This window comes from Ischnura elegans, chromosome 4 (assembly GCF_921293095.1).
Source record: "Ischnura elegans chromosome 4, ioIscEleg1.1, whole genome shotgun sequence".
NCBI classification, from domain to species: domain Eukaryota; kingdom Metazoa; phylum Arthropoda; class Insecta; order Odonata; family Coenagrionidae; genus Ischnura; species Ischnura elegans.
The window spans coordinates 26,964,240-26,988,465 of NC_060249.1; the positions used below are offsets into that span (position 1 = coordinate 26,964,240).

Genomic DNA, 24,226 nt, shown 5'->3' on the forward strand with positions numbered 1-24,226 from the left:
GGAAAGCAGGTAATTGAGTAATTGCTTCATGATTGTTCCTCACTGGACGATGCTGATACATCAAATATTAGTAAGACTAACGAAGAAAGACGCACTTGGTGTGAATTTTGGTGCATCTGGGGCGTTCGAGAGGGGAGCGGGGAGGTTACGCCGGCGGCCTTCACCCTTATTCATCCGTTTAGTCATAGCTGTCGGACAATACCGGAATAGAAGTGCATAGCCTAAGTTCCCAAACTTTCATAGCCACACGAGAGGCGTCTTCATAGATCGTAGTCTCCTTTCCTGCGTGCGCAGATCTAAAAATATTTCATCACTTCTCTAAAAGTTGGTAACATCGATTTGTTTAACGCCGACGAGGCGCCAAATAAGGGACAAGTCGTCTCACTACGCATCGTTTTTTACCTTCTACCATCTTCTGATTTATATTATCAAAGATAAACGACCTCCTAGCAGCATGCGCGGAATGAATTTTGCTGTATTAGAGGCGTGGGAGGGGGAGAAGCGAGCGTGGAGGGGAAGGGATCGGCCTGCGGCTCTGGTATCCGCGACGCTGCGTGGGCGTTGGAACATTTTCTTCGCGGACGCGGACTCAAATTAGGCATTTTGTGGCTAAACGGTGGCAGATACGTCAAAATGCACGAAATTTTCGCCCTAAAAGGGCAGTAACTCGGCAAAATCTATAGGAAATGACCATAAAATATTATATTTTTCGAATTTTGACCTTCCCCCCCTAAATTGCATTTGAGCGAGGGTCAGGGGTTCACGTACAGGTCTGAAAATTTTCAGGCCTTATTTTTGATCGGTCCCACAACTTTTTTTCATTGGGCCAGATGGATTTGAAAAAAATCGATTTTTGCGATCCGCCCTATTATACATGCGACGGCGTGGTTATGATTCATTTATTGAAGTGCAGACGTATCGCAGTTGTTCATTGTGACTTCAGGGCTATTATTTGATCTATTTCTCATCCATTGAAAGCGATAGATTGCGTAAAGATGAAGGCATATGGTTATTCTTAGGCTGATCCTAGCAAGCTTCCTGTTACTGATTCCATCATGATAACAGGGTATTTTAGTGAAACTAGACTTCGTCGGCTCGGAAAGTCGATGCCGAGAAATGGAAAGATAGCTGATGAGCATCTGTAATATTTTATAGTTCATAACAAAGTGAGACTTGCGTATAATATTGGCGAAAGCGTATACTCATGTGAAATGTGTATTCTTTTGGCAGTCCGGTAGAGTCTTATGGTGAACTTATTTCCACCTCGAAGCTGTCGATGATACTTTCAACTTAAAAATACCTTGCCTGGAGGGCGACAGGAAGCTCTGAGGAGGCCAGGCTATTAATTTTTCAATTTAGTAGCGATAATATAGACGAACTTCCAACACAATCTACCATCTTGTGACTAAAAACCCCGAAGCCACTTCCTATTCTGCAGAAAGAATCGGTCAATCGCACTTCGATCAATATAATAAACACAACGTCTTCAGGTGTTCATAAGTTACTTTTGAAATGAAATACTTCCTAAATTAGCATTAAAATGTGCATGTTTTCCAAACAGAGTCTTTAATACATTTTGGGAGCTTTTCTCACGATATATCTGAAACCTTCTCTAAAGGCGAGCTCATCGTCATTGCGATCGGTTGTCACTTAAAAATTCCGTATCGGAAATCCTAGAGGGATGACTTTCGACGATGACCGTGATCACCTGCACTTTCACTATCACTGGAACCCGTGGTGAAAATATCATCCCAATCCAATTTCTATTTGGTTTTAACTGGGGAAAGAGCAACATAGAACTGCACATTCTTTGGGCAACTTTGGGTTTGACTTTCCCTCAAACACACCATTTCCCCTGTGGTGCACATCAGTCCTATCTTTATACGATGGCCTGACAACCTTTAAATGGATCCTTGGTTTATCCTGACAACCAACTAAATGGAAATTGCTGATCCACACATGTCCATTCTTATCTCCATAGTTTCCAAATCAAAGGCCGCGGAACATATGTTCAAAAAAAAAGTTGAGTCACAAGAGGTATAATCCTCTTGTGACTCAACTTTTTTTTTGAAAAGCAAGCAACGGCGTAGAATAAAATCAAAGAATGCTGCGATTCATTTTTTGTGACCACCTCTGGATTCCATTCTTTTTCCATCTACAACTTTCTTTATTTTTCGGGGTAAACTATGGGACAAGATAATGTTTAAATATTTTCATTAATTTATAACAAAATATAAGTTCGAAAAATACCCAAAAGCCATTTTATTAATCCGCACTGATGAGTGTAAATTAATGTGGAAGACGAATGCTGTAGACGTAGTAGTTTTCCTTAGGTTGAGTTGCAAAGTTCATGAAGTTGACAAAACGGCTAATTTTTCGGTGCGCGGAGTCATTTATTGCACTGACCGTGTCTACATTTTTCAATTTTTTTGTAATAAAATAAATCAGAATTTAGGATAAAATTTCCTTTAAAATGACGTATAGTTCATTATTATAGCATGTAGTGAAGCCAGGATATAAATTTGCAAAGTACAGCGGCGCATCATTTTGACGCCGACAGTAGAAGAAAACGCTGTCTTCTTGGCTGGCACTCGAATGCATGAGGATCAACGTTGCTCTATATTTTCATATTTCCTCCCTTGATTTTAAACATCATGGAATTTTCTATGTCCTTCCGTAACTGAAATTGAACAAGTGCCTTAATAATTTGAGTCCATCGTAACCATCGAGAAACACCTATCTCGATTTTTGTTCGGAAGTTGAGTTTTTATTCTACGGCGGCCGAATTATCGAAAAATCTCAGTTTCAAGTTATTCAGTCAATGAAATATGGAAATATTATTTATATTAAAGTTATCTTCGCTCACATAGCACACGGGTTTATCATTCCGTTTATTATACTCTTATTTTTCCGTAACGCTCATCCCGACAGACGGCATTCATCGAGGCTTTTCTTCTTATTTCCTCCGTGGGAATGCAGACGAAAATTTTTTTCTGGGGTGTTATTGCACAGAGGAATAATGCACCACTTGTAATTTTTCCTTATTTCACCCATGTTCTCCTTTAAACGCAACGTGGCTCTTCCAAACCTGCAGTTACTGGGCTTGGATCTTGGACTCGTACTGAACTATGACGTCACAGCCAAAGATTAGTGGGGGCGGTATTTTTTAGCCCGCGAAACTCGGGCGACTTTTGGGAGTCATTTTCTAGGGTATAAACTGAATTTTAAGCGGAAAAAAGTATATTGCTGTACCAAGTGTTTACTGTAGTATATCAGCATACTGTTTATAAAAAGTATGCAATTTCCCTATTGATGGTGAGCCGTAACTCCAGAATATATTATTTATTATGTAATGTGCAAAATTGACCTAAGTTGTGCAACGCTTAATTATGTATTTAAATTCATGCTTAACTGTATTTTATGCTTAGTACAGTTCTTGTCAATAGTGGCATACAACTGTATAAGACAAAATGGATGGGGTGACCCACTCATGAGCTTTGTACCCTGTGTCTAATGAGATATTATCGAGAAATTGTCAGATGATACTGAAAATGGATTTTGATCCTTTTAGATGACTGTCTCTTTGAATAAACAATGATTTATCTTTACTTATGTGCCCACCACAAGAACATGCATAGAATATCAGGCTCCTAGGCTGAAGTTTATATGACTATGCAATTATTTATTTGAAAGAATCTGGTTCAATATGGATTTTAATTATTTATTTTTTCTTATTTTTAGTAGAAAGCAGAAGAAGGATCTTGATAAGCTTGTTGCCATACCACCAGCATTGCTTGGAACTGCTATTAGCAAAGTAGAAGTCATTGAATTCACTAAAATATTTCCAGATCTTGTGCAAGAACTTACTCGTACTCCTCCCGAGTCAATTGATTCTCCTTCTCCTCCTGCCAACAGGCAGCACTTTGGAAAAGTAAGTACTAGGCATTTGAATGCACTGTCAAACCCTCCAATTAAAATTGGTTCATAACTTTGCATTGCCATGTTGTGCTGCAGAGAGTGATGAGAGTGTATATCTGTGTCTTTTTAGTTTACGGTTCTTAGCTCCTTTGAATTACAATTGCTTGAAGATATTGGCTGCATTTGAAATCATTCAGAAACCTTCTTGTCACAATAATGATATACAATGACACCTACTGGAGTGTAGTTAATAGAACCATCGGAGGAATTACTCGAATTAAATTGTAGAATGGCCGCAATAATTTTCAGAACTTCGAATATGGCATGAAGCAGTAAGGTAGGCAGAAGCTTTGTTTCCAAACATAATATGTTGCCTTTAAGAAAGTTGCAAATTGCTATTGTAAAAGCCCTGTTGTGTAAGCTGAAGCTGATGAATTCTTACCAATTTTGCGAGAGATATTTTAGCTCTTTTATCAGTATGAGGGACATAATTCTTTGAAAATAACGAGGGCCGTGTTTTGTCAAGCTCCGATGGGCCATGAACCGAAGACGAAATGATCGATTAAAAATTATTTCATAGTTAAAAATGTATTGAGCACACTTATTATGGTGTCCTGTTGACATAATTGCCTCAGCGATTGAGGAATTGGTCGTGCCTGTGGACAAGCATTACTATACCTTCTTCATAAGATATTGCCGCCAATGACTTCCAATGAATGTTGTGTTGGTCCTGAGCCTCATCGCCCATTTTAAAATGATTCCCTCCTAGCCACATCTTTATTTCAGTGTAAAGATGGAGATCACACCACACTAGGTGAGCATTGTATGATGGGTGATAGAAAATATCCCTCTGAAATTACTCAAGGAGCAGTTGGGCTGAATCAGCACTGACAAGACGGGCATTGGCATGTCAGCATGTCTCTTCTTTTTGTTTTGAATGGGAATGGGCCTAAAGTTTCACAGTAAGCAGCTGTATTAACTTTGTCACGCTGCATGAAATCCAACACACCTTTTTAACCAACACATGCAAGCACATCCTGTTCAATTGGTGAAAGGATCGTCTGAATTTTCTTTGTTAGCCTGGTGATTTTTGTTGCATCCATTGTAGCGATTTTTGCTTTGATTCGTGAGTGTCATATTTAATCCGTCTAATCTATAGCCACAATTCATGAAAAGAAATTCTGTTTTTTATTGACAAGTCAAGTCAATGCTGAAGTGATGGTCAAGACATGTCGATGCAGAAGCCAATCGGTGAGCTTTCTGGCTGGTGCTCCGCAATGCACACTTGGTGGGAGAATCAGTTGAGGCAGCGTAGCTAATGAGACAGTGGCGGATACAGATGGGGGGCGCGTGCCCCCCCACTTGCTGGCCCGCCTGTATTGCCTAACATGGCAGATATCATGAGATGGCATTGTCTTGTATATGCGTGTAATAAATTTTACTAAAACTTTCTTCAACTCTGCATGTGACTTGATTATTTTTTATTAGGATAAAAGTAAAGGTAACTCAAGATATCTTTTGCATCCCCCCCTTTTGTACCAGCTACTGTAATGAGATTGCCACCAACCTTAAACTGAAAACTTAATGGTCAAAAATGCCTTAAGTGTGTGGTGCGGAGGATGCGCAGTACCCACCTATAGCTTGTATTGTGTTTTTGCTGAGCTTGCGGAGTTTGGAAAAAAACGGCCCTCCTATTTTGTTTCTGTAGAGTTTTTCCCTTTTAGAGGCGAGAACTATATCACAGCAGAATCTGTTAGAAATGTTTTTTTCTCTATTCAGTGACTTTTAAGATTTATTAAGTGCTGTGCATTTTGTTGGAACTTTATTTATTTTGATGGTTTAAGGGGATACTTTCAGGCAGTGGCATAGTGAGGGGGAGGTCCAGGGGGCCTGGGCGACCCCCAAAATATAAAGAAATAAAATTAACTTGCTTCTTAAATGGAAACAAAATGCTGAAAAATCATGAAATTACAAGAGATTTCTTTGAAAAATGAAGTTTTTTGATTACAAAAAGTGTTAAAATTAGTTTAAAAACCCGTAATTAGTACCCTGTTTGAAAAACATTTTCCCTTTTTATGCTGGACCTTTTAGAGGATATTATAAATTTGGTATGAAATGGAAGAGAGCCTATTTATTATTTAGTCCTCAGGTTTATGAATGCTGGAAATAAGTGTATTTTAACTTATACAAGCTCTCTATGTACGATCTTTGCATAAGGGATTCAATTGCATTTTAGAAGCAAAGTTCAAATTCTCCTCTTCTATACCATTAACTCTTATTGACAATGCACCTCCAGCAGGCAGATGAAAAGGTGGAGATAGTGTTGTGTATACATCTCATTTTGGGGAGAATAGACCCCGTCAGACCTTTATATTCATTCCATAATATTTTTTATATTGAAAGTTAAATTGATTCAAATAATACAACAATATGAAGGAGTATCATTGTATACCCTGGCCCAGCCCTTGTGCATTATTCCATGGGTGTACCCAGGGAGGGGCAGGAGGGGGCAGCTACCCTCCCCTAGAAGCAAAAATCGAAAGGAAAATAATATTTCTTCAAGCAAATAATTTTAAAAACTAATAAAGAGCTGTTACAGTTTCCTTAAAATGTTGGTTTCATTCACCTTTTCAATGCTTAAATCATGCATGCTACAACTTGAACAACCATGGCTGGCCCCCTCCCCCCCTCCCCAGTTTTGATCCTGGTTACGACCTTGCGTGATTCTTATTAATTCAGACTACAGTGCTTATAAATTTTTTTCAACTAAACTTTTAACCAATGAAAGCTAACTATAGTAATATTCATGACTCATTTCATGTTAAAAAAATTTAATCTACAGTAAAATAGATATCTCATCATTTTATTATTTATGATAAATAATGTTATCATAAATTTTGAAAAAAATGGAATAATTATGCATTTTGCCAAAATCTTTATCAATCAAATTCCTATTGTATACTTTTAGGTACATATCTGAGAAAAAAGGTCCTTCTCGTTTCAAATAAGTGAAATAGCATTTTTATTCTTATTTCAAGTCCTATGGGTTGAGATCTTGATACACGTATATTCATGAATTCGAACTATGATTTATCTATAGTAAATCATAATGATTTTACATGTTATTTATAGGTTCTTCAATACAATGTGGCCAGTGGGAAGAAAAACAGAGGCCTTGCCACGGTTCTGTCCTACAAAATGTTGGCAAAACCTGAGGATCAAACTCCAGAGAATCTTTTTCTGGCTAGAATTATGGGCTGGTGTTTAGAGCTTGTAAGTTCATATATTGTACTTATTGTAGACTCTATGCTTAAAGATATTATTGGCATTTATTGCAGATATGAAAGAGCATATATTTGAATATTGTGGGAGTGTTACTAAAAGATTCTAACCTTGCTTGAGGTAATTGCTTACTGATCTAAAATTGAGATGTTAATTATTGAAGCCGAGCTTGCGTTTATTTTTCATTTAGGCAATGCCTATCATTTCTGAATACTTATGATGATATAATTCTAGGTTATTAGGTTTACTCTTCAGATGTATTTTTAAGTTTATGTGTGTAATGCAATAATGCATTCTCTGTGTAACATTTGGTTCATGTGGGCTCAAGGTGTTTCTTCAATCTTGTTTGAGTCATCTGAATTATCCTTTTAACTGAAATGGTAATTATCAATTTGGAATGATTTTTCATCTCTCTGATCAATGCACTCACATTGTAGTTTCAACTCCATTATTATTTTTATTCTGTCCCATAATAATGAAAGACGCATAGAATTGCAGTGATTTTACAGTATAAAATGATGATGATTGATGGGTAATTCTTCTGTCCAGTTCCACTCATCTCTTTTGGTGGCACAAGATACAATTGATAAAGCAGAAACAAGACGAAGAAGACCTGCATGGCATATCATGCTGCAAGAACAGTATGGCGATTTGGGAAGCTCTGCTGCTTTCAATGACTCCGCCCTTTTAAAATCTGGTGTGTATCAGATTCTGAGGATATTTTTTGGAGACAAACCCTACTATAAAGATGCTGTTCAGCTGTTTCTTGAGGTGAGTTGCATTCGATGTAAAAGAAAAATATTTTTAAGTAGTTGCAGTAGTCAGAAACCTCATCAGCTCTTATCTATTGTCATATCAGATTTTTTTTTATTTATAACTTTTTTGACACACAAGTGTGAGGAATAGTTTTTATAAATACCAATGCTATTCTCTTAACACTAGGAGGACGGGAGTTCCGCGATACCTAGAAGGACGGCTAGGGGTCATTTGACCCCTAAAATGTATTTTGGAATAAAACGCCTCGTTTTCATCCAATGTTCAGTTTAATCGTATTAATTGTTGAATCAGTTCATTAAAAACACTATTTAACATTATTAAATATTATTTCCATTGTCAAAAGTCAATAACAGGTATTTAAAAAAATCATGAATTAAACCATAATTACTTAGTAGTCGATGGAAATTTAATCATTAAAATACATGCACTCAAAACAAAATTTGTGTATTATATTTAAACAATAGGGACACTGTGTTTGCAAGATTTTCATTCAAATTTTTAATAATTATTACTTTGTTGTAAATCTCAGACAGTATTTTTTCAGCGCTGTTTCCACAAAATATTTTTTGCACTGAATGCGTACATTGGACGATTTATTCATCTACATCTAAATCTACACATTACCCTGCAAGCCGCCTAAAAGGCGTCTGGCAGGGGGTATTACGACACCATCCATTTGCACACGAAACGGAATTTTGAAAATGGAAAGGAAATTGATGCAATTGGGTGATATTTTTGGCACCATTCTCTTATTTGTGTCCGTGGAGATATGGCTGTTGGATTTGGAGACTTGTAAATAAAATGATACATGCTATCCATCATATCTACTCCCGCTTGTTGTTCCTGAGTAAAAGTACATTATTGTTCTAGTTTGCCTGATTCTACTTAAGAGTATGGCCTAAGGTATTTTTGAACACTCGTGTTGAATGGATTACATGGATATTCGTACGTCACGTTTGCTTTTTCAGATCGTCCCAGCAAGTGAAGTTTTCCATTTTTTATAATTTTCTGCTAGCTGGATGGATGGAAAATAATTGTTACAAGTTATGTACATTTATTCCTGAATTCTTGTATGTTAAGGTCACTTTAGTAACTATTTATTTCCCCAACGCTTGATTTCATGGCCAATCTTCATCTTTTCCACAATATAGAAATTCATTTAGGCTGTATTTTCATTTCACATCTGTCAAAACCCAGTACTCAATTCCAATTTTGTCTGGTTTATTTGGAATATACCTCATAGAAGTTCAGCTGCATTTCATTGGATAGAGCTGTGCATTTGCTGTTGCCAAAGTCGCCATCGGATTCACTATCTTGGACTTCGTCACTTCCATCACACGCAGATGATGATGGATTGGTCACAATGTCCTTGAATTGATGTTTCCGATTCATTTCCAGACTGTACTTCTATATTCCCTACAGCTATTTGAATGGCGACGGTTCTCTTCTCTTGATATATTTTTGGACTTCTTACTTTCTTCCTCAACTCGCTACTGATATGCATGTGAAAAAATCTACAAACGAAAGTGCAATTTAGAAGATTCTTCTCCAGTTGCATTAGAGGTATAAGGAGCTGGAGAGCATTAGAAATTTGTACAAAAGGACAAAAATTTCAAAAGTAACGCTAATTGCCGTTTGCAAGGCAGGGACTCAACCGCCATCCGTATCCTGATTCGTATCTTTCAAGAACTTGCAGTAATGCTTCTTCTCCGACCTACGTGCGGATTACAAGGATAGTAGATACAGTAGAATTTTACAGTCCACTCAATTCCTCCGCTCTTTCAAAAGGAGAGAGGATTTTTCCCTGGGGGCAGTGTATAGTCCAACCCCCCTCCCCAAACTCTGACGGGGTCAGGCGGCACTAAGGCTTGGCAAAGGGGCAAGGCCGAGTGACAGAGACATCAGGCCAGAAAAATGAAACAGTTACACCCATGTCTCGTATAGCGCAAGGGATGCGTTCCTCGGGGTCTTTGCGCTATACGAATTTGCGTTATACGAGAGCGTTTTATCATTGGGAAGATAGGGATGCGTTCCTGGTAGGATAGGTCTTGGGTATTGAATTTCCTCTAAAACATCTATATTCCCAATAAAAGCCTTAGAAAACATTATTTATATAAATTTTTATAGTTTAAAACATCTTTAAAGATAGTATGCACGCATTCAAAGACTTATTCACGTTAAAAAAAATTCTTACGTGCTTTTGAAATTCCCTCCTGTCGTGCGGGTAGGCTAACATCTGCTATCTCAGGGGATCGTAATGCGTTGCCGGCAGTTGACGATTTTTCAAACTAGTCTAAAAACAACTATTGTGTCACCCAGGCCCTTTTGTCGCTCATCGAAATGACAGGAAAATGCTACTTCGAATGCCATTTCATAGCTAGCGGAGTTTATGAATGATAAATCATTTTAATTTGAAGTCCTCCGTCGAGTCATTAGCAGCTACGTGAAACAGTCTTTAAATGCCTTGAAACCTGACCCAGGTTTTCCTTCCCTGAAAATGAATGAACGAAATTGCATTCTTTTCCAAAACAATATCGTCTCGTCAACACTAAAAACTGGTTGAGGGGGAAAGGAGCCACTTTCAATCACAGCTTGGAGTTCATCAGAAAATGTTGCGGTGACTGCGCTATCAACACTTGCATATTCACCTGATATCGCCGCACTGAAAATACCTGCTTGCCGTTTAAATGCTGGAACCAACCGGAGTTTTCACTAAATGTCTCTGAGCGATTACCACTCCCGTCTTTTTGTACTGATTCTCTATGAACTTTCCGTATGTGTAGACCGCTTGGTTGAAGTTGGTGCGGCTGAGGTCACTGATGTTTTAACTTCGTCTTTATTCTGAATAAGGCATCGTACGTTTAAACTTCCGCGCAATATCGCTTTGACGCTCTCCATTTTCAAAGCAATTGACCTCTTTCAATTCCCCTTCTAGGCTTATAGTTTTTATTGATAAATTCTTGATTTTTCTACACGCATTCCTATTTTTTGCCATATTCTCTTGGTTTTAACTCTGTATGGCTCTATCTAAATCACCTTCCACTGCTGAACTGTATTCCTGAGACGCAGAAGGCCTAAGATTGCGGGGAGGGAACGAAGCCATTGTGTTTGAGACTCTATAGCGGACCCTTTTATGTGTTGATGCTATTCATGCGCAACTTGGCCACCGCTCCATTTCTCCCCCGTGAATACCGATGACCTTGAAGGCTTCAGCGTAGACGCTCTACCTGGAAGTCAATCGCCCGATAACCTATGACGGCAAAAATACGTCTCAAACCGTATTGCTGAAAAAAAATCATTTCCACTAGCCTCACGCTTAATTAACGATCTAAATTATTTATTATCATTCTGTTAAGGAGACGAGATAAATTACTTCGGTAAGCCGGCTATCTGGACCCAATGACGAGTAATACTTTTGGCCATTGCACAGCAATAGATATCGATTAATATATAAACAAAAAAGAAGCTTTGAGGCAAGCAATAACATTAATATGCGTAAAATGATATAAATTTCGTTTGTACTTCGCGCAAGTTCACGTTTTATCACGAGAGCGTTTTAGAGTTTTGATTAGGCTACACTGCGTTGCAATGTTTCCCCGAGGAACGTATTTGCGCTATATCGAAATTGCGCTAATCGAAATTGCGCTATACGAGACATGGGTGTATTCGTAAACCTGATGAGGCGATGATGAAAAATAATGTCTCTAAGAGCTCTGAATCTTGGCCGACAGAAAACAGTCATGGAATACGTGATGATTTTCCGGTGTGGGTAATACAATAATAATTGAACAATAAAAGAAATACAAAATTAAAATATCATAATTACATGAATTCTACGCAAATCAAGGATAGAGAACGCTTTATTTCCGTTTGCTGCCCGTAAAATATCGAAAGATTGAGCGCAACAAGTCACTATGCTTAGGTTTTGGAGTACAGGTAGGAGCCCTTGGGACGAAACTGGCATTGAACCAGATTCTTGCTGGTTCAAAATGAAGCAAATCATCTACCACACTAGCCACTTGCTGATTATAAGCTATACATAGTTAAAAAGATCCCACGAGCGAGAAAAAAAGTAGAAAATAGAGCAAAAACAAGTTGTGGGTCAAATGACCCCCAGCCGTCCTTCTAGGTATAACATGTCATAAAAATTTAAAACAAAACATTATAGTTGAATTTTCACTAATTTATCAAAATGTAGACCAAAATGAATAAAGTGAAAAAGTTTCAAAATTTAAAAAAATATTTTAATAAGAGAAAAATAATTTTGAATTCTGAAAATGGGTCAAATGACCCCTGCCGTCCTTCTAATGTTAAATAAATTTTTAGTGTAATGTGTTTCAGTCCATGCAGTTAATCAACCATTGTTTTTTGGCTAACTCCTATGTTAATTATATCTGTACTCTCTAGATTTCTATTTGGATTAATAGTTTTAATAAATAGAACTTGATTTTGCCAAGTTGTAAAAGTTAATTGAAAATTCATTCAAGAGAACTCCAATGGTATTTATAATTGATCACACTTAAGTGTAAAAAAGTTCTAAAATAAAAATTTCTTGCATGACGTTAGAGAAGAGTTTATGAGGGTTTTGACTTTTCTGAATCCATTGAAATATTTGATCATTTGAAATCTATCTAAGATTTCTAATATGGATTATGAATTGTTGATCATTTACTCTAACACTATTGTAAATTGATATGCATTTTTTTATTTATTCCACGCGAGAAAAATATTTGTAAACTGAATAATTGAATGATTGATTTATATTGACTTTGAATTAATCTCCTTTCAAATCTATTACAGATGAGCCAAAGGTATAATCTTGGACAAGCACTTGATTTGGAGGCTAGAGCTGATAAGTCTTTGTCCATGCATACTATGGAAAGGTACTTGACTATTGTGAGGAACAAAACAGCTCATCATTCATTTAGAGCACCAGTTACTCTTGCCCTGTTTATGGTAAGGAATCCTTTTAATTGACTCACTTAAAGTGTTGCTTGAACTTGTAATGTGATCATGTGTATTTAAATTATGAGATGGCTGTAAATGCTTCGGCAAAAATTATACAGGTACATATATCCTTCACACAGAGTATGTTTTTGAGTTCTTGATGGGTTTTCAGAAGCTGGCAGTTCACTGATCAGTGGGATGGCTGCGTGGAACCAATACGGTGGCGGATCTTTGGGAGCTATTGGCCCTCCCAGTGGGTCAGAACACAAACTAGATAAAATTGATATTTTTGGAAGTTGCCACTTTGTACAAAAGTATTTAGTTATATTGTCGTGTCCTCCCGTGGACAGCTCGACTAGGGGCGACTCAGAATTGGGATCTTGGACTAATGCTGAGGGATTCCGAGCAGCGAAGGTGGTCCTCTAGGAGGGACGGTATCGGGTAGAAATGAAAGACCCCGGGTTTGCCACAAGAAGTGTATTTGGTTCCATTGACTCTTGTGCGAGAGTGATCTCCTCCTTCGATTTCCCCGGGTCAGTCGTTGAACTTCCCTTCCACGGCCCTGTGGGCTCCCGCTACGCGGGTCCCGACTCTTGACGAAATGACGACTCACGAATGACGGATGACGAATTGACGGCAAATAACCTCGAGTCAATGATGCGTGCTGTTTTTAAGGCATCCCCACATCTGACCACCCCTCCCCCTCCGTGAGTTCGAGAACCTTCCAACGGTACGCCATTCCTTGCTGAAAAGTGCAGATGCATCGGCAAACAAAAATGCGGTTCCCACTCTCAGCAGAATCAGCGCAGTGCGGACATCGAGGCTTTCCTTCTATGAGAGTGCACACGCACCGTCTATCCGAAAATGCATTCCTTGCTATCAGCACAATCCGCACCGCGTAGGCGTAAAGGAAAGTTCAAGAGACCCACGCAGGAAAGGTGAATAGATGATGATGAGGACGCATGGGCCGACCAAAAGAAATGCACGCATCGACAAAAAGAGTATGTGGACTTAGTCGAACGCAAAAATGAAGTCGGGATTAAACAATATTATACGATATATATTTACCTACTTTAGCAAATTGAAATACAAATTAGCTCTAAACTTAGGGCCTATTTTACATGCTTTTGGTACTTTACAATCCAAAGGCAGATCCAGAGAGAGGGTAGGGAGGTCTATAGCGCCCCCCATAGGTATCCAATTTACACTAGATAGAATGGTAATTTTATTCGTACCCCCACTGCTGCTGGGAGGTTACAGCCTTCTTAGCTCCTCCCTTGTTCCTTTCCAGGATCTGCCCCTGAACCATATACCCTTGCTATTTCTCCCAAGGACATCCCCTTAAAGTTGCCAATTGGTCAAAAAATGAGATTTGAGAAAGTTTGGCTCAACACGTCATTGGTGTTAGAAAAAAATTTGAAGATTCATTTTTATAGAATAGGGTAGTTTCCTTCATCAAACAAAACGCGATGCCACTGTACGTGACGTCACAGGGCCCTAGTTTCTATTCGAGTAGATAGGAGTTTTACATCATCTGAGATTACCAATGCATGCATGAGGCACCGAGCTCAGGGAAACATGTCTTAATAATCACCTATTAAAACTGGCTAAGGTTGGAAAGTTTTCTTCGTTTGATAAGGTATTAATAATCCTTATTTAAGCCAAGCGCTACCTGCTAGCAGCCTGCATCGGGGCGGCGCTCATAGCCTTGCACCAAGGTGGCCTCACACGGTGGCAGCCAGATGTCACACGTGCTTTTCCCAGTATTCATACGTAGTCGTCATGTTTTTGCGCACTTGAAAATTTTCACTTTTCATTTAATGGCAAAAAATAGATATCGTCATTTAAAAATCTAAATGCATGAAATATGTACCCCAGGAGTAATAATCTTTCGATTTAGGCAATAAAAAAGAATAGGAAACCACTCCATTGAAATTTATTACTTCAGAAGTAACTTTTCTAGAAATATTGAACATAAATGATTGAATGATCAAAATTTGTAATTACCACTGAAGTTTTATTTAAAAATTTGATATAGCATTTCAGCGAAAATAACAAAGTTTGGTAATTCTACCATGAATGATGAAATTAACTTTTGTTTCATTGAGGTCAAAATTTGAAATGGAGATATTTTTAGCAAAAAAGGTTTACTCTTGTTTAACAAAACCCCTTTGTTGTGGAATCCTCATTTTTGAGCCATTCTACTGAAAAATTTTACTTTTCTTTTGATAATTATCTTAGAACTGAAATTGTGCGCTACGTATTGTGCATATTGTTCAGGCAAGACTGTGGTGCATATCCTCCAGGACGACATAAAATGCTTGGTGCCTAAAGCATCCCGAAATTCATTTGCAACATTTTCAAGAATTTGATTTCCTATCATTTTTATGCATTAAGAATCAAAATTTTGGGTGATTTTGGATATTTTTGTATTCATAATTAAGAAGTGAACAGCATTATTCTGCATATGTTTAGATCAAGGCATCCTTATTGTGTCGGTCCCAACTCCCAGGTATGATTTTGCCCAAGCCCCCCCCCTTCCATTCTCTCCGAGGATAGCAGGCGGGGCATACACACATAATTATTTTTCCCTGAGTCGGAGGAGTCACTGCCTTCGTCCACCACTCCCCTCCTCCAATCCAGGTGTAGGGAACTTGGATTTCAAGCAACCAGCGCCGTTTGATTTGCACAAAAAAGAGTAAAATTGATGGGTGGCAGAGGAATCGCCAAATAAGGTGACAAATCTCCCCCCTTTAATAACAAGATGCCAGGCCTATTTCCTTTTAGCATAGATCACTTTTTAATGAACCAAAACATGATAACAAGAAATACCCTTAAAACACAAAATACCCTTTGACATAATACAATTAAATGCAATATTCATCAACAATAAGATTCAGCACTCTTTAGCAATGCCTTCAAAAAAAGAAAATGTCTTAATCGTCGAGGCAATTAAGATAGCTAATGAAGTACAGTGAGAGATAAACACTCTTTAGCAATGTCTTTTTTAAAAAAAAGATGACTTATCGTCAAGGCAATTTTGATAGATAGTGAACAGTGAGAAATTGACTAAAAAGGTCCTTTTTCTTCTTCGTACGAGCATAAGAGCACGAAACATACACTTGAGCGCACTCATTCAGCTTTAACAAGCTCCACGAGGGGAAATAGGGAATTGGGGCGTGGTTAGCTTACGCTTCCTTTCCGGCGAGGATCAGTTGTAGAAGATACTCTGATAAACAGACGGCGGATTGCGTCTGCTGAATCGTGGCAGGTACTTCTTCCAGGATGTCGATCCCTCAATGCCAAGGAACTTGCATAGCGTAGTCCAAAAAGGCCATCCTCCACTTTCCTCCTCTCGACGTACTATCTCCGTCTTGGTGCGTTCTCTTTCCGCTCTCCTTCTCAGCATAAGCTTTGCTGGCTCGTGCGTCACTATCTGTCCTCTTGCTCTCTCTCGGCTTCCCTATTTATTCAGTTCGCCTACCCAGCGTTCCCCGCACTAACGTCGTCTGCACACGATACGTACGGTGACGACGTAGTGGGGAACTAGGTGAACTATAATTTCAAATATATTCACCATTCACTTGTTCACCAATACAATTCACACAATAACAGGCAATACAACCAAAAAAAATATCTCACACAAACGATATAAACCTACTGGCAGATATTTAAGGGGTTCCGTCACATCCTTATATATGCCCTAAAACTATTTTTAGTAAATGGCTAGACACTGATGGCTCACATGCAAATCCCCTGTGAAATTGCAGCTAACAAGGCTACAGCAATTGGGGAGTCTATGGCATTAAATATCCCTCAAAATGTTTGAAGATAGTCTTAAGTCAACCCTCTTCAAATGAATTCCTCAAAAAATGTTTTTCTGCAACTCCTTTTTTGCCTTTCTCGAAGGTTTCTTGAAAGTTTCTGCCTTTAGCCACTACATACTTGGTATTTACCAGTGACAATCAATCTTTTCATCCATGCAAGCACTAAGTTAGCAAACAATGGCACTCTCTTTTCCTGGCCATGTACTGTTTTTAGCTAGCCTTCTGGAGTCTAGCATTTACTTGGTGGAAATATTCAATTTTTTTTAGAAATTATGAAAGTTCTGAAGTCACATTTATGTCTCAAATATGATTTCACTGTTATTAATTTGAAATTTAATCACTTCGAGAAAAAGGAAAAATTGCCATATGGTTGGAATAAGGAATAGCTGATTTTTTCAATAGATATCTTCCTTTAGGACTTACATAGGCTGAGGTAGGCTCTCCATCATTTTCCAATGGTGAAAAAGTTACAGAAAAAAGAGGAGGCCTATTAATTTAGCACTGATAAACTTTCATGGACTGGGCAAAATTAAAAAATAGTTTTTATGAAAATTTAAAACAATATTTAGTTCATGGTAGTGATATTTCTTTGCATGGTATTTTTGCTAGCAAAATATGAATCAAAACTCATTATTGGGATGGTTTAATTGATTGTGATTTGTAAATACTACTGATAATGTTTTTTGGATAGGTTTTTGTTCAAATTTTACCCATTCAATGAACTAAAATCTATTTTTACTGTTTGTGGCTTTGTGTCTTAAGTAAATAGTTTTTGTTTTTTATTCTAGACTGGTGTCAGAGATAATGAGACCCACCGCCAAGTGAAAACAATACAAATGGAGATGGCTCAATTTTTCCAAGTCCAGGTATGTATTTATTGGCTATTAAACGTTCATTGCATCAAAAAATAGTAGAAATTAATGTGCGTGGATCATTTCTACATGTTTTTTTTGTAAGCACCAGGTAAACTATGAGATCAAAAGTATCTGAACACCTAGCTGAAAATGACTTACGAGTTCGTGGCACCCATCATCGGTGCTGGAATTCAATGTGGTGTTGGCCCTCCTTCTGCCATGATGACAGCTTCCATTCTCAAAGGCATACGTTCAATCAGGAGGTGGAAGGTTTTTTGGGGAATGGCAGCCCATTCTTCTCAGAGTGCTGCATTGAGGAGAAATATAGTTGTAGGTTAAATATCCCAAAGATGTTCAAACAAGGGCTGCACTGTGAAGAGGTATCAAAGAATTGGCTGCCGTTACTCAAGAGAACTTCCAGCACCTGATTGGACGCATGCCTGCGAGAGTAGAAGCTATCAGCAAGGCTAAGGGTGGGCCAGCACTATATTGAATTCCAGCATTACCAATGGAGGGTGCCACGAACTTGTAAGTCATTTTTAGCCAGGTATCCGGATACTTTTGATCAGTGTAGTTTCAATTTAAGTGTCAAATGCATGCAATGAATTTTCTGAGAATCTAATGCTGTTATATGTAGTGGCAATTTATAAAAATAAATGAAAGTTCTACATGCATTAAACAGTTGTAAGAAATGAATTATAAGGGGCTTGGGAGTTAAGTATGCTAATGGCTTACTCCCTTTCATTTTCTGTAGAAGTAAATATGCTTTATAAAGCAGTGGCGCTGAGGGGATAAACCCCCCCCCCCCCAGAGCTCACAGAAAATTATAAGTTAAATCTATTTTACTTAATTGGATTACTATTGCTTATAGAATAGTGTGAGGATTACTAAAATATCCCTCAGAAGGCCGTAAAAATCACCATTTTGAACCATTTATCTTATTTTTTTCCGGCGGAAGGCCTCCGCATCTCCCACTAACCCTGGCAGGTATGCAATACCCCAAGCACCCCAGTATTAGTTGCGCCTGAAACCCCCCCTAGCCTTAATTCCTAGCTTTGCCCCTGTAATAAAGCGCTGTATGAACCCAGGTTATATTTACGGAGAAAAAATCCTTAGGCTTACGCAGGATTAGAACCTTTATCACCCTATTTTTGGCCAGGTATGCTAATAGTTATTCAACAAAACTGTCTTCTTTCAAGGCAAATCTCAAACTGGTTTTACCTAGAACCTTGTTTGGTGAACCCAGCCTGATATTCATGTTGGAAGAAATTGGCTTGGTGATGAAACTGGTAGTGTACCTGACCGGCAATTGTGAGAGCCAAGTTTTAATCCTGGCTAAGCCAAAGGATTTTTTCATGGGGAATTTTTATTTCGGCATGTATACTTCACATTTTGAAAAGTGCTTGTTCAAGTTAGAGTTGGGTGTACCTGAGATCCCAGTTTTAGTTCATCGTCTTATCTTGCAGTTCCTTATTTGCTCTCCAACTTTTTTTTTTGACATTATGTTTTTTTAGAATAACTTCTTGGATTGCTATGCTGATACCAAGGTGCTGGGCAGGCCAGGAACTGACATTGAAGATGGAAGGCTCTCTTGGTTGTCTGTGGTTGCTTTGCAGAGGGCTTCACCAAAGCAACGTAAAATAATGCAGGTATGAAAGCTTTCCATGTGCTTGGCGGAAAGCCATTGCAAAGATGAATACATAGATGGAAAATTAATGTCTTTCTTTGAATTAACTTAGAAACTACACTTTTGATTCCTCAATGCCCCCAATTAAGCGCCTTTGGGTTTCTAGGCCTTTACGCTACCCTGGTTCTTTGATTCTCATTGTTCACTAGAGGTCCAAAGGTTCACTGTGCTCTGACCTGGGAAGCCAAAAGGCTGAGGGCAAAGGGAATTTTCTCCCATGGCAATTACTGGGAATTTCACTGCTCTTTGTGTGGCGGGTTCAGGCGTGTGCTGGGTAGCTGGGTCACTGGGACTTATCCCGGTGCACCCTCCGGCCTTGAAATCTTTGGCTCCCTCCTGTTCTGAAACTGACAAATTTTACAGTCGCGATACCAACATTGAGCAGTTAAATTGATTTCAATGATGTCTCATTTAACAGCATAATTAACACTGTCTTGAGTAAATGAAACAATTTATAAATACCCCACATCTTCCAGTAGTCCTCCCCCTGCATAGTGCTGGCACCCTGTGGCCATAGCTGTTCACGGCCCTAAGAAGGGGTCCAGCACCGGCCTGGGTAGGTTAGAAATATATCATATTTGGGGCTTGTTAGGCTAATGTCCTCTATTGGCTCCAGTAAGCCTCCTCTTGTATGCCTAAGGAAAAGAAAGGGAGAAACTAAATAAGTGGGCATTTTACTAATTAGAATACAATCACTTACAATGTGACATTTCTTTTGATGTTTGAGAAAACTTATATTCAAGTTTACTTTAATCTACGGAAGCTAAATGCATTTATTAACCCGGATAAAGTTCTCCCGAGCTTCAAGCTGGTTTAAGGATTGTATTATGTAGCACATTTTGACAATTCTTTGTTTTAAGATACCTGGCACATCAGTTAAAATAGATTCCCTCACCTGGGAGGTATTAATTCAGTCAGTTAACTGAAAAAGAACCAGAGCTTACTCACTAAAATGCCTGTAGCCCCGTGAGGGAATTTCACCCACCCACCGTAACTTGTCAGTGAAATTTTGGGGGTGAATGAAGGAGGTCCCTACCAACGATCATTTGGATCTCAAATATGAAAATTATAGCTAAGAGAAAATATAAAGTTTTGTGTTGAAGACGCAAGGGGATCATTGACAAAGTTTTACACCCATGCCTCGCAAAGCGCAAATTCGTTCCTCGGGGAAAAATTCTAACGCTGCTTAGCCTAATCAAATAACCTTTGATTCTCTCTTGATAAAATGTGAACTTTACGTTAAGTACGCATGAAATTACACTCGTTTTATGAATAATAATATCATTGCTAGCCTCATATTTTATTCTTTGTTTCTATATTCGTCGAAATCCATTGCTGCATAATTGGCAAAAACATTACTCGTCATTAGTCCGGATAGCCAACCCACCAAAGTATTTTTTCTCGTCCCCTTTACTGGATGAAATCAGTTAATTTAGATCATTAATTAATTTTGGAGCTAGTGGAAATGAGTTTTTTAAAAGCAATATGGTTTGGGACGTCATTTTTGCCATCATAGGTTATTGGGCGAATTGACTACCATGTAAAGGGTCCACCCGTTCAGTCTTCAACGTCATCGGGGAGGGGAGGCCCAGTTGCATATGAATAGCATCAAGGCGTATAATGGTCCAAGAGAGAGCCTCAAATATGATGGGACAATGGCTTCATTCCTTTCCAGCAGCAGTAGGCCCTCTGCATGTCAGGAATAGAGTGCAGCAGTTGTTCAGCAGTAGAAGGTGATTTTGATAGAGTCATGCGGAGTAAAAATCAAGTGAACGATGGCAAAAAATAGGAATGGTATAGAAAAGTAATGAAGTTATCAAGGAAAAGCATAAACCAAGAAGAGAAATTGAAAGTGATCACTTGCTTTGAAAATAAAGAGTGTCAAAGAGATATTATGCGTAAGTTTAAGCTCACGTCGTCAACAGTCTGCTATTATTTTCCCCACAATGCATTACGAACCCCTGAGATAGCGTACATTTTTTCCTGGATGTTAGCCCACCCTCTCGAAGGGTGGGAATTTCAAAAGCACGTACAAATTTATTTTAACGGGAAGAAACGTCTTTTAATGCATACCAACTATCTTTAAAGATATTTTAAACTACATATAAATATTTGCATAAATAAGCTCTTCCAAGGCTATTAATAGGAATATATATGGCCTATAGGAAATTCGATACCCAACACTTATGCTACCAGGAACGCATCCCTATCTTCCCAATGCTCTCGCTTGGGGTATTTGTGCAAATTCGCATTGCGCAAAGACTCCAAATTGTCATTTTTAAAATATTTTATCTATTATGGGAGGTTAAGCCTGTATGATACTTCCCAATTTATTGGCCAATCCATTGGATATTGGATTATGGACCTACTGACACACACCAATTTCTAGCCCAATATCCGTTTCACAATATTGGACACAATTTCTCGGCCAATCTGGAATGTAGAACGGGTTCTATTTTCTCCAATCTCCAATCAGAACTCAGTCTTGTCGACTACTAGTGGCCAAAACTAGAAGCTCTTAGCAAAACATCCGGTTTGGCTATTAAACGTTAGTTTTTTGGCCGAGAATTGCGTGAAATTTAGAAAATGTGGACCAAAGAAGTTGTGTCGCTGTTGATAGAAGTGTTCAAGTTGCACGAGTGCTTATATAATGTGAAGTCGACTAAGTATAAGAACAAAAATTTACATGCTGATGCACTTAAAGATGTAGTTACGTGTTTAAAACCACTGGTGTCCGTAACGGAGGAAGAGGTGAAGACAAAAATAGCTAATTTAAGGACAGTTTTTCTATCGGAGCATGGAAAATACAAGAGATCGATGAGTAGTGGAGCCGGCGTGGATGACGTAAGTAATTTGGTGTATAAAAGTTTACTTTCCAAATAAATTAGTGCAGGCAGTGACGATAGCATCTTTTTCAATACAAGCTATATATCTTGTATAAAATTATTTTGGAATATTTAAGAAGTATTCTGGCAGCCTCCCCCCCTTCATGAACTATAAGGCCTTCTCTCTTTCATTCTTTATAAAAAAATCATATTCTCTTCCTTCCCCTCCCTCGTTTACCCAACATTCCTCCCTCTAACTCAGTTTTCAACATGCTCGTTACTCGCTCCATCCATACCTTTTACCTCCTCTGTTCTCATTTATATGCTGCCTCTCCTTACCCACCATGTCCAGTAATTTTCACCACATACATTTGCCAATTTAAAGGCGGTGTTTATTACTAATGCACAAGAGGCATTGCATTCTATGAAAGATGAAAATTTCAAGTTGATAACTTAAGTTAAACAAGTGTTATGTCTGTAAATGGAGCACAAATATAACCAGCCAAATGGAAGTGGTGCATCATTGTAAGCACTCTTTGTCTTTTTATTACATAAACATGTATACCTAATTATTTCCTAGACTTAATGATTATAGAGGAAAAATTTAACAAATGTTTTATACAGGAATAAATATCTTTTAAACGACCGTCTTAACCTCTTAGGTGGTATTTAAAAACCTTTTTATTTATTTACCTTAAAAAATTATCTTTTCAGGAGTGTTACGGAGAAAAGGATCCCGAGAAGGTTGCTCAAGTTAAGGAATTGTACAGTGAACTGGAGCTGCCATTTATGTACAAAATTTATGAAGATCAAAGCTATGATCTCATTTGTACACAAGTGCAGCAAAACACTAAGAATCTTCCTCATAAGTTATTCTTTAAATTTCTTGAAAAAATATATGTAAGAAACAAATGAAAATTTTCGTAAAAAAATGTATACCATGAGTTTCATTTATGGCTTTGGAGTTCTCTAAAGAATACATGTCTGATGTTAAAGGAAGGAAAACCTGAAAACTACAATATGTGAGGATCTTCAGCTCCTATCTCCAGAGGGACTTTAAGGCTGTTTATGTGATGTTTACCAATAGGCAGGAATGAAAGATATAAAAAAATCTCAATGCGGGATAGTTGCCAACTTACATTAAGGGCTCGGATTAGAAATTTCTCAAAATTGGAATCACCACCACTCAGGCCCCAAAGTTAAAGATTTTGCGAATATTCAGGCTGAATTTAGATAGAAGCACTGAGATATAAGATTTAGATATTGAGAATAAACCACTGCTACTAAGCCCATTTTGGTAGTAAACGGTGATAACTATGAAATTCAAAGTTATATTGACGAAGTTTAAAGTTTATCTAAAGAATTTCATGCTTTCACGACGAGTGAGAATGATGTATAAAAATTGAGAGTATGCAACCCGCGCGCCACCCAAAGTGTCGGACTGGGATGGCGCGCGCTCACTCACGGTGCAATATCTCGGGAACCAAAGGGCAGATATGAAATAAAATTGAGGAGATACTCTGCAAATGTCTAACAAGTGGTTATAGAAGACAAAAAAGTGATAGAATAATCCGAGAGTGACATAATATTCACTTATGTCCGAAAAATACCAAAATTTCTAAACTTTAAGTGCGATGCGGCACGTTTTCCTGGCATCCGATTGCAAAAATAATTTTCATGGTAATTTCCCACCAAATGGAACAAAACTGGGGGGGTGTCCAAAAGAAATTCGAAAACTTTAAAAATAAGGACCACCCTGATGTACATATTGTTCTTCAAAATGCAGTTAATTTGTGGAGAACCCTACCTGTTGGAAAAACGGAGGGAAATTCATCATTTCCTAGTTCATGTATTCCATTTAGCACAACAAAAGATGAATGTCTAAAGTCCTTCGTGGATGCACATCACTACAGCTTGTCCTGAAATTCTATTTTAAGGTAAGAATCGTAATGTATGTGTAATTAAAATGCCCAAAATACCATTGGCAGCCTATTCTCCTAGTCCTTCTTGATGTCACGATAAGCTGAAAGCTCTTGCGCATGATATTTTTGGTAAGAAGTGGAAGTTAACTCATATTTTTTGATGATAGTGAAAGTCAAGTTTATCCTG

At 38.2% G+C, this 24,226-nt stretch overlaps 1 protein-coding gene across 2 annotated transcripts in view; it reads left to right on the forward strand.

Moving 5' to 3' along the window:
• Positions 1-23,053, forward strand: part of LOC124157176 (farnesyl pyrophosphate synthase-like) — a 70,983-nt gene extending 47,930 nt beyond the window's left edge. The window contains exons 3-9 of one of the 2 annotated variants that reach the window (XM_046531708.1): positions 3,745-3,931; positions 7,051-7,191; positions 7,750-7,971; positions 12,778-12,933; positions 17,540-17,617; positions 19,120-19,254; positions 22,832-23,053. In XM_046531708.1, the coding sequence (XP_046387664.1) occupies positions 3,745-3,931; positions 7,051-7,191; positions 7,750-7,971; positions 12,778-12,933; positions 17,540-17,617; positions 19,120-19,254; positions 22,832-23,032 (1,120 nt within the window). In that variant the 3' untranslated portion in view covers positions 23,033-23,053. Of the gene's footprint in view, positions 1-3,741; positions 3,932-7,050; positions 7,192-7,749; positions 7,972-12,777; positions 12,934-17,539; positions 17,618-19,119; positions 19,255-22,831 lie in introns of both variants that reach the window. The other variant, XM_046531707.1, reaches the window with a different exon arrangement.
• Positions 23,054-24,226: the final 1,173 nt, after the last annotated feature.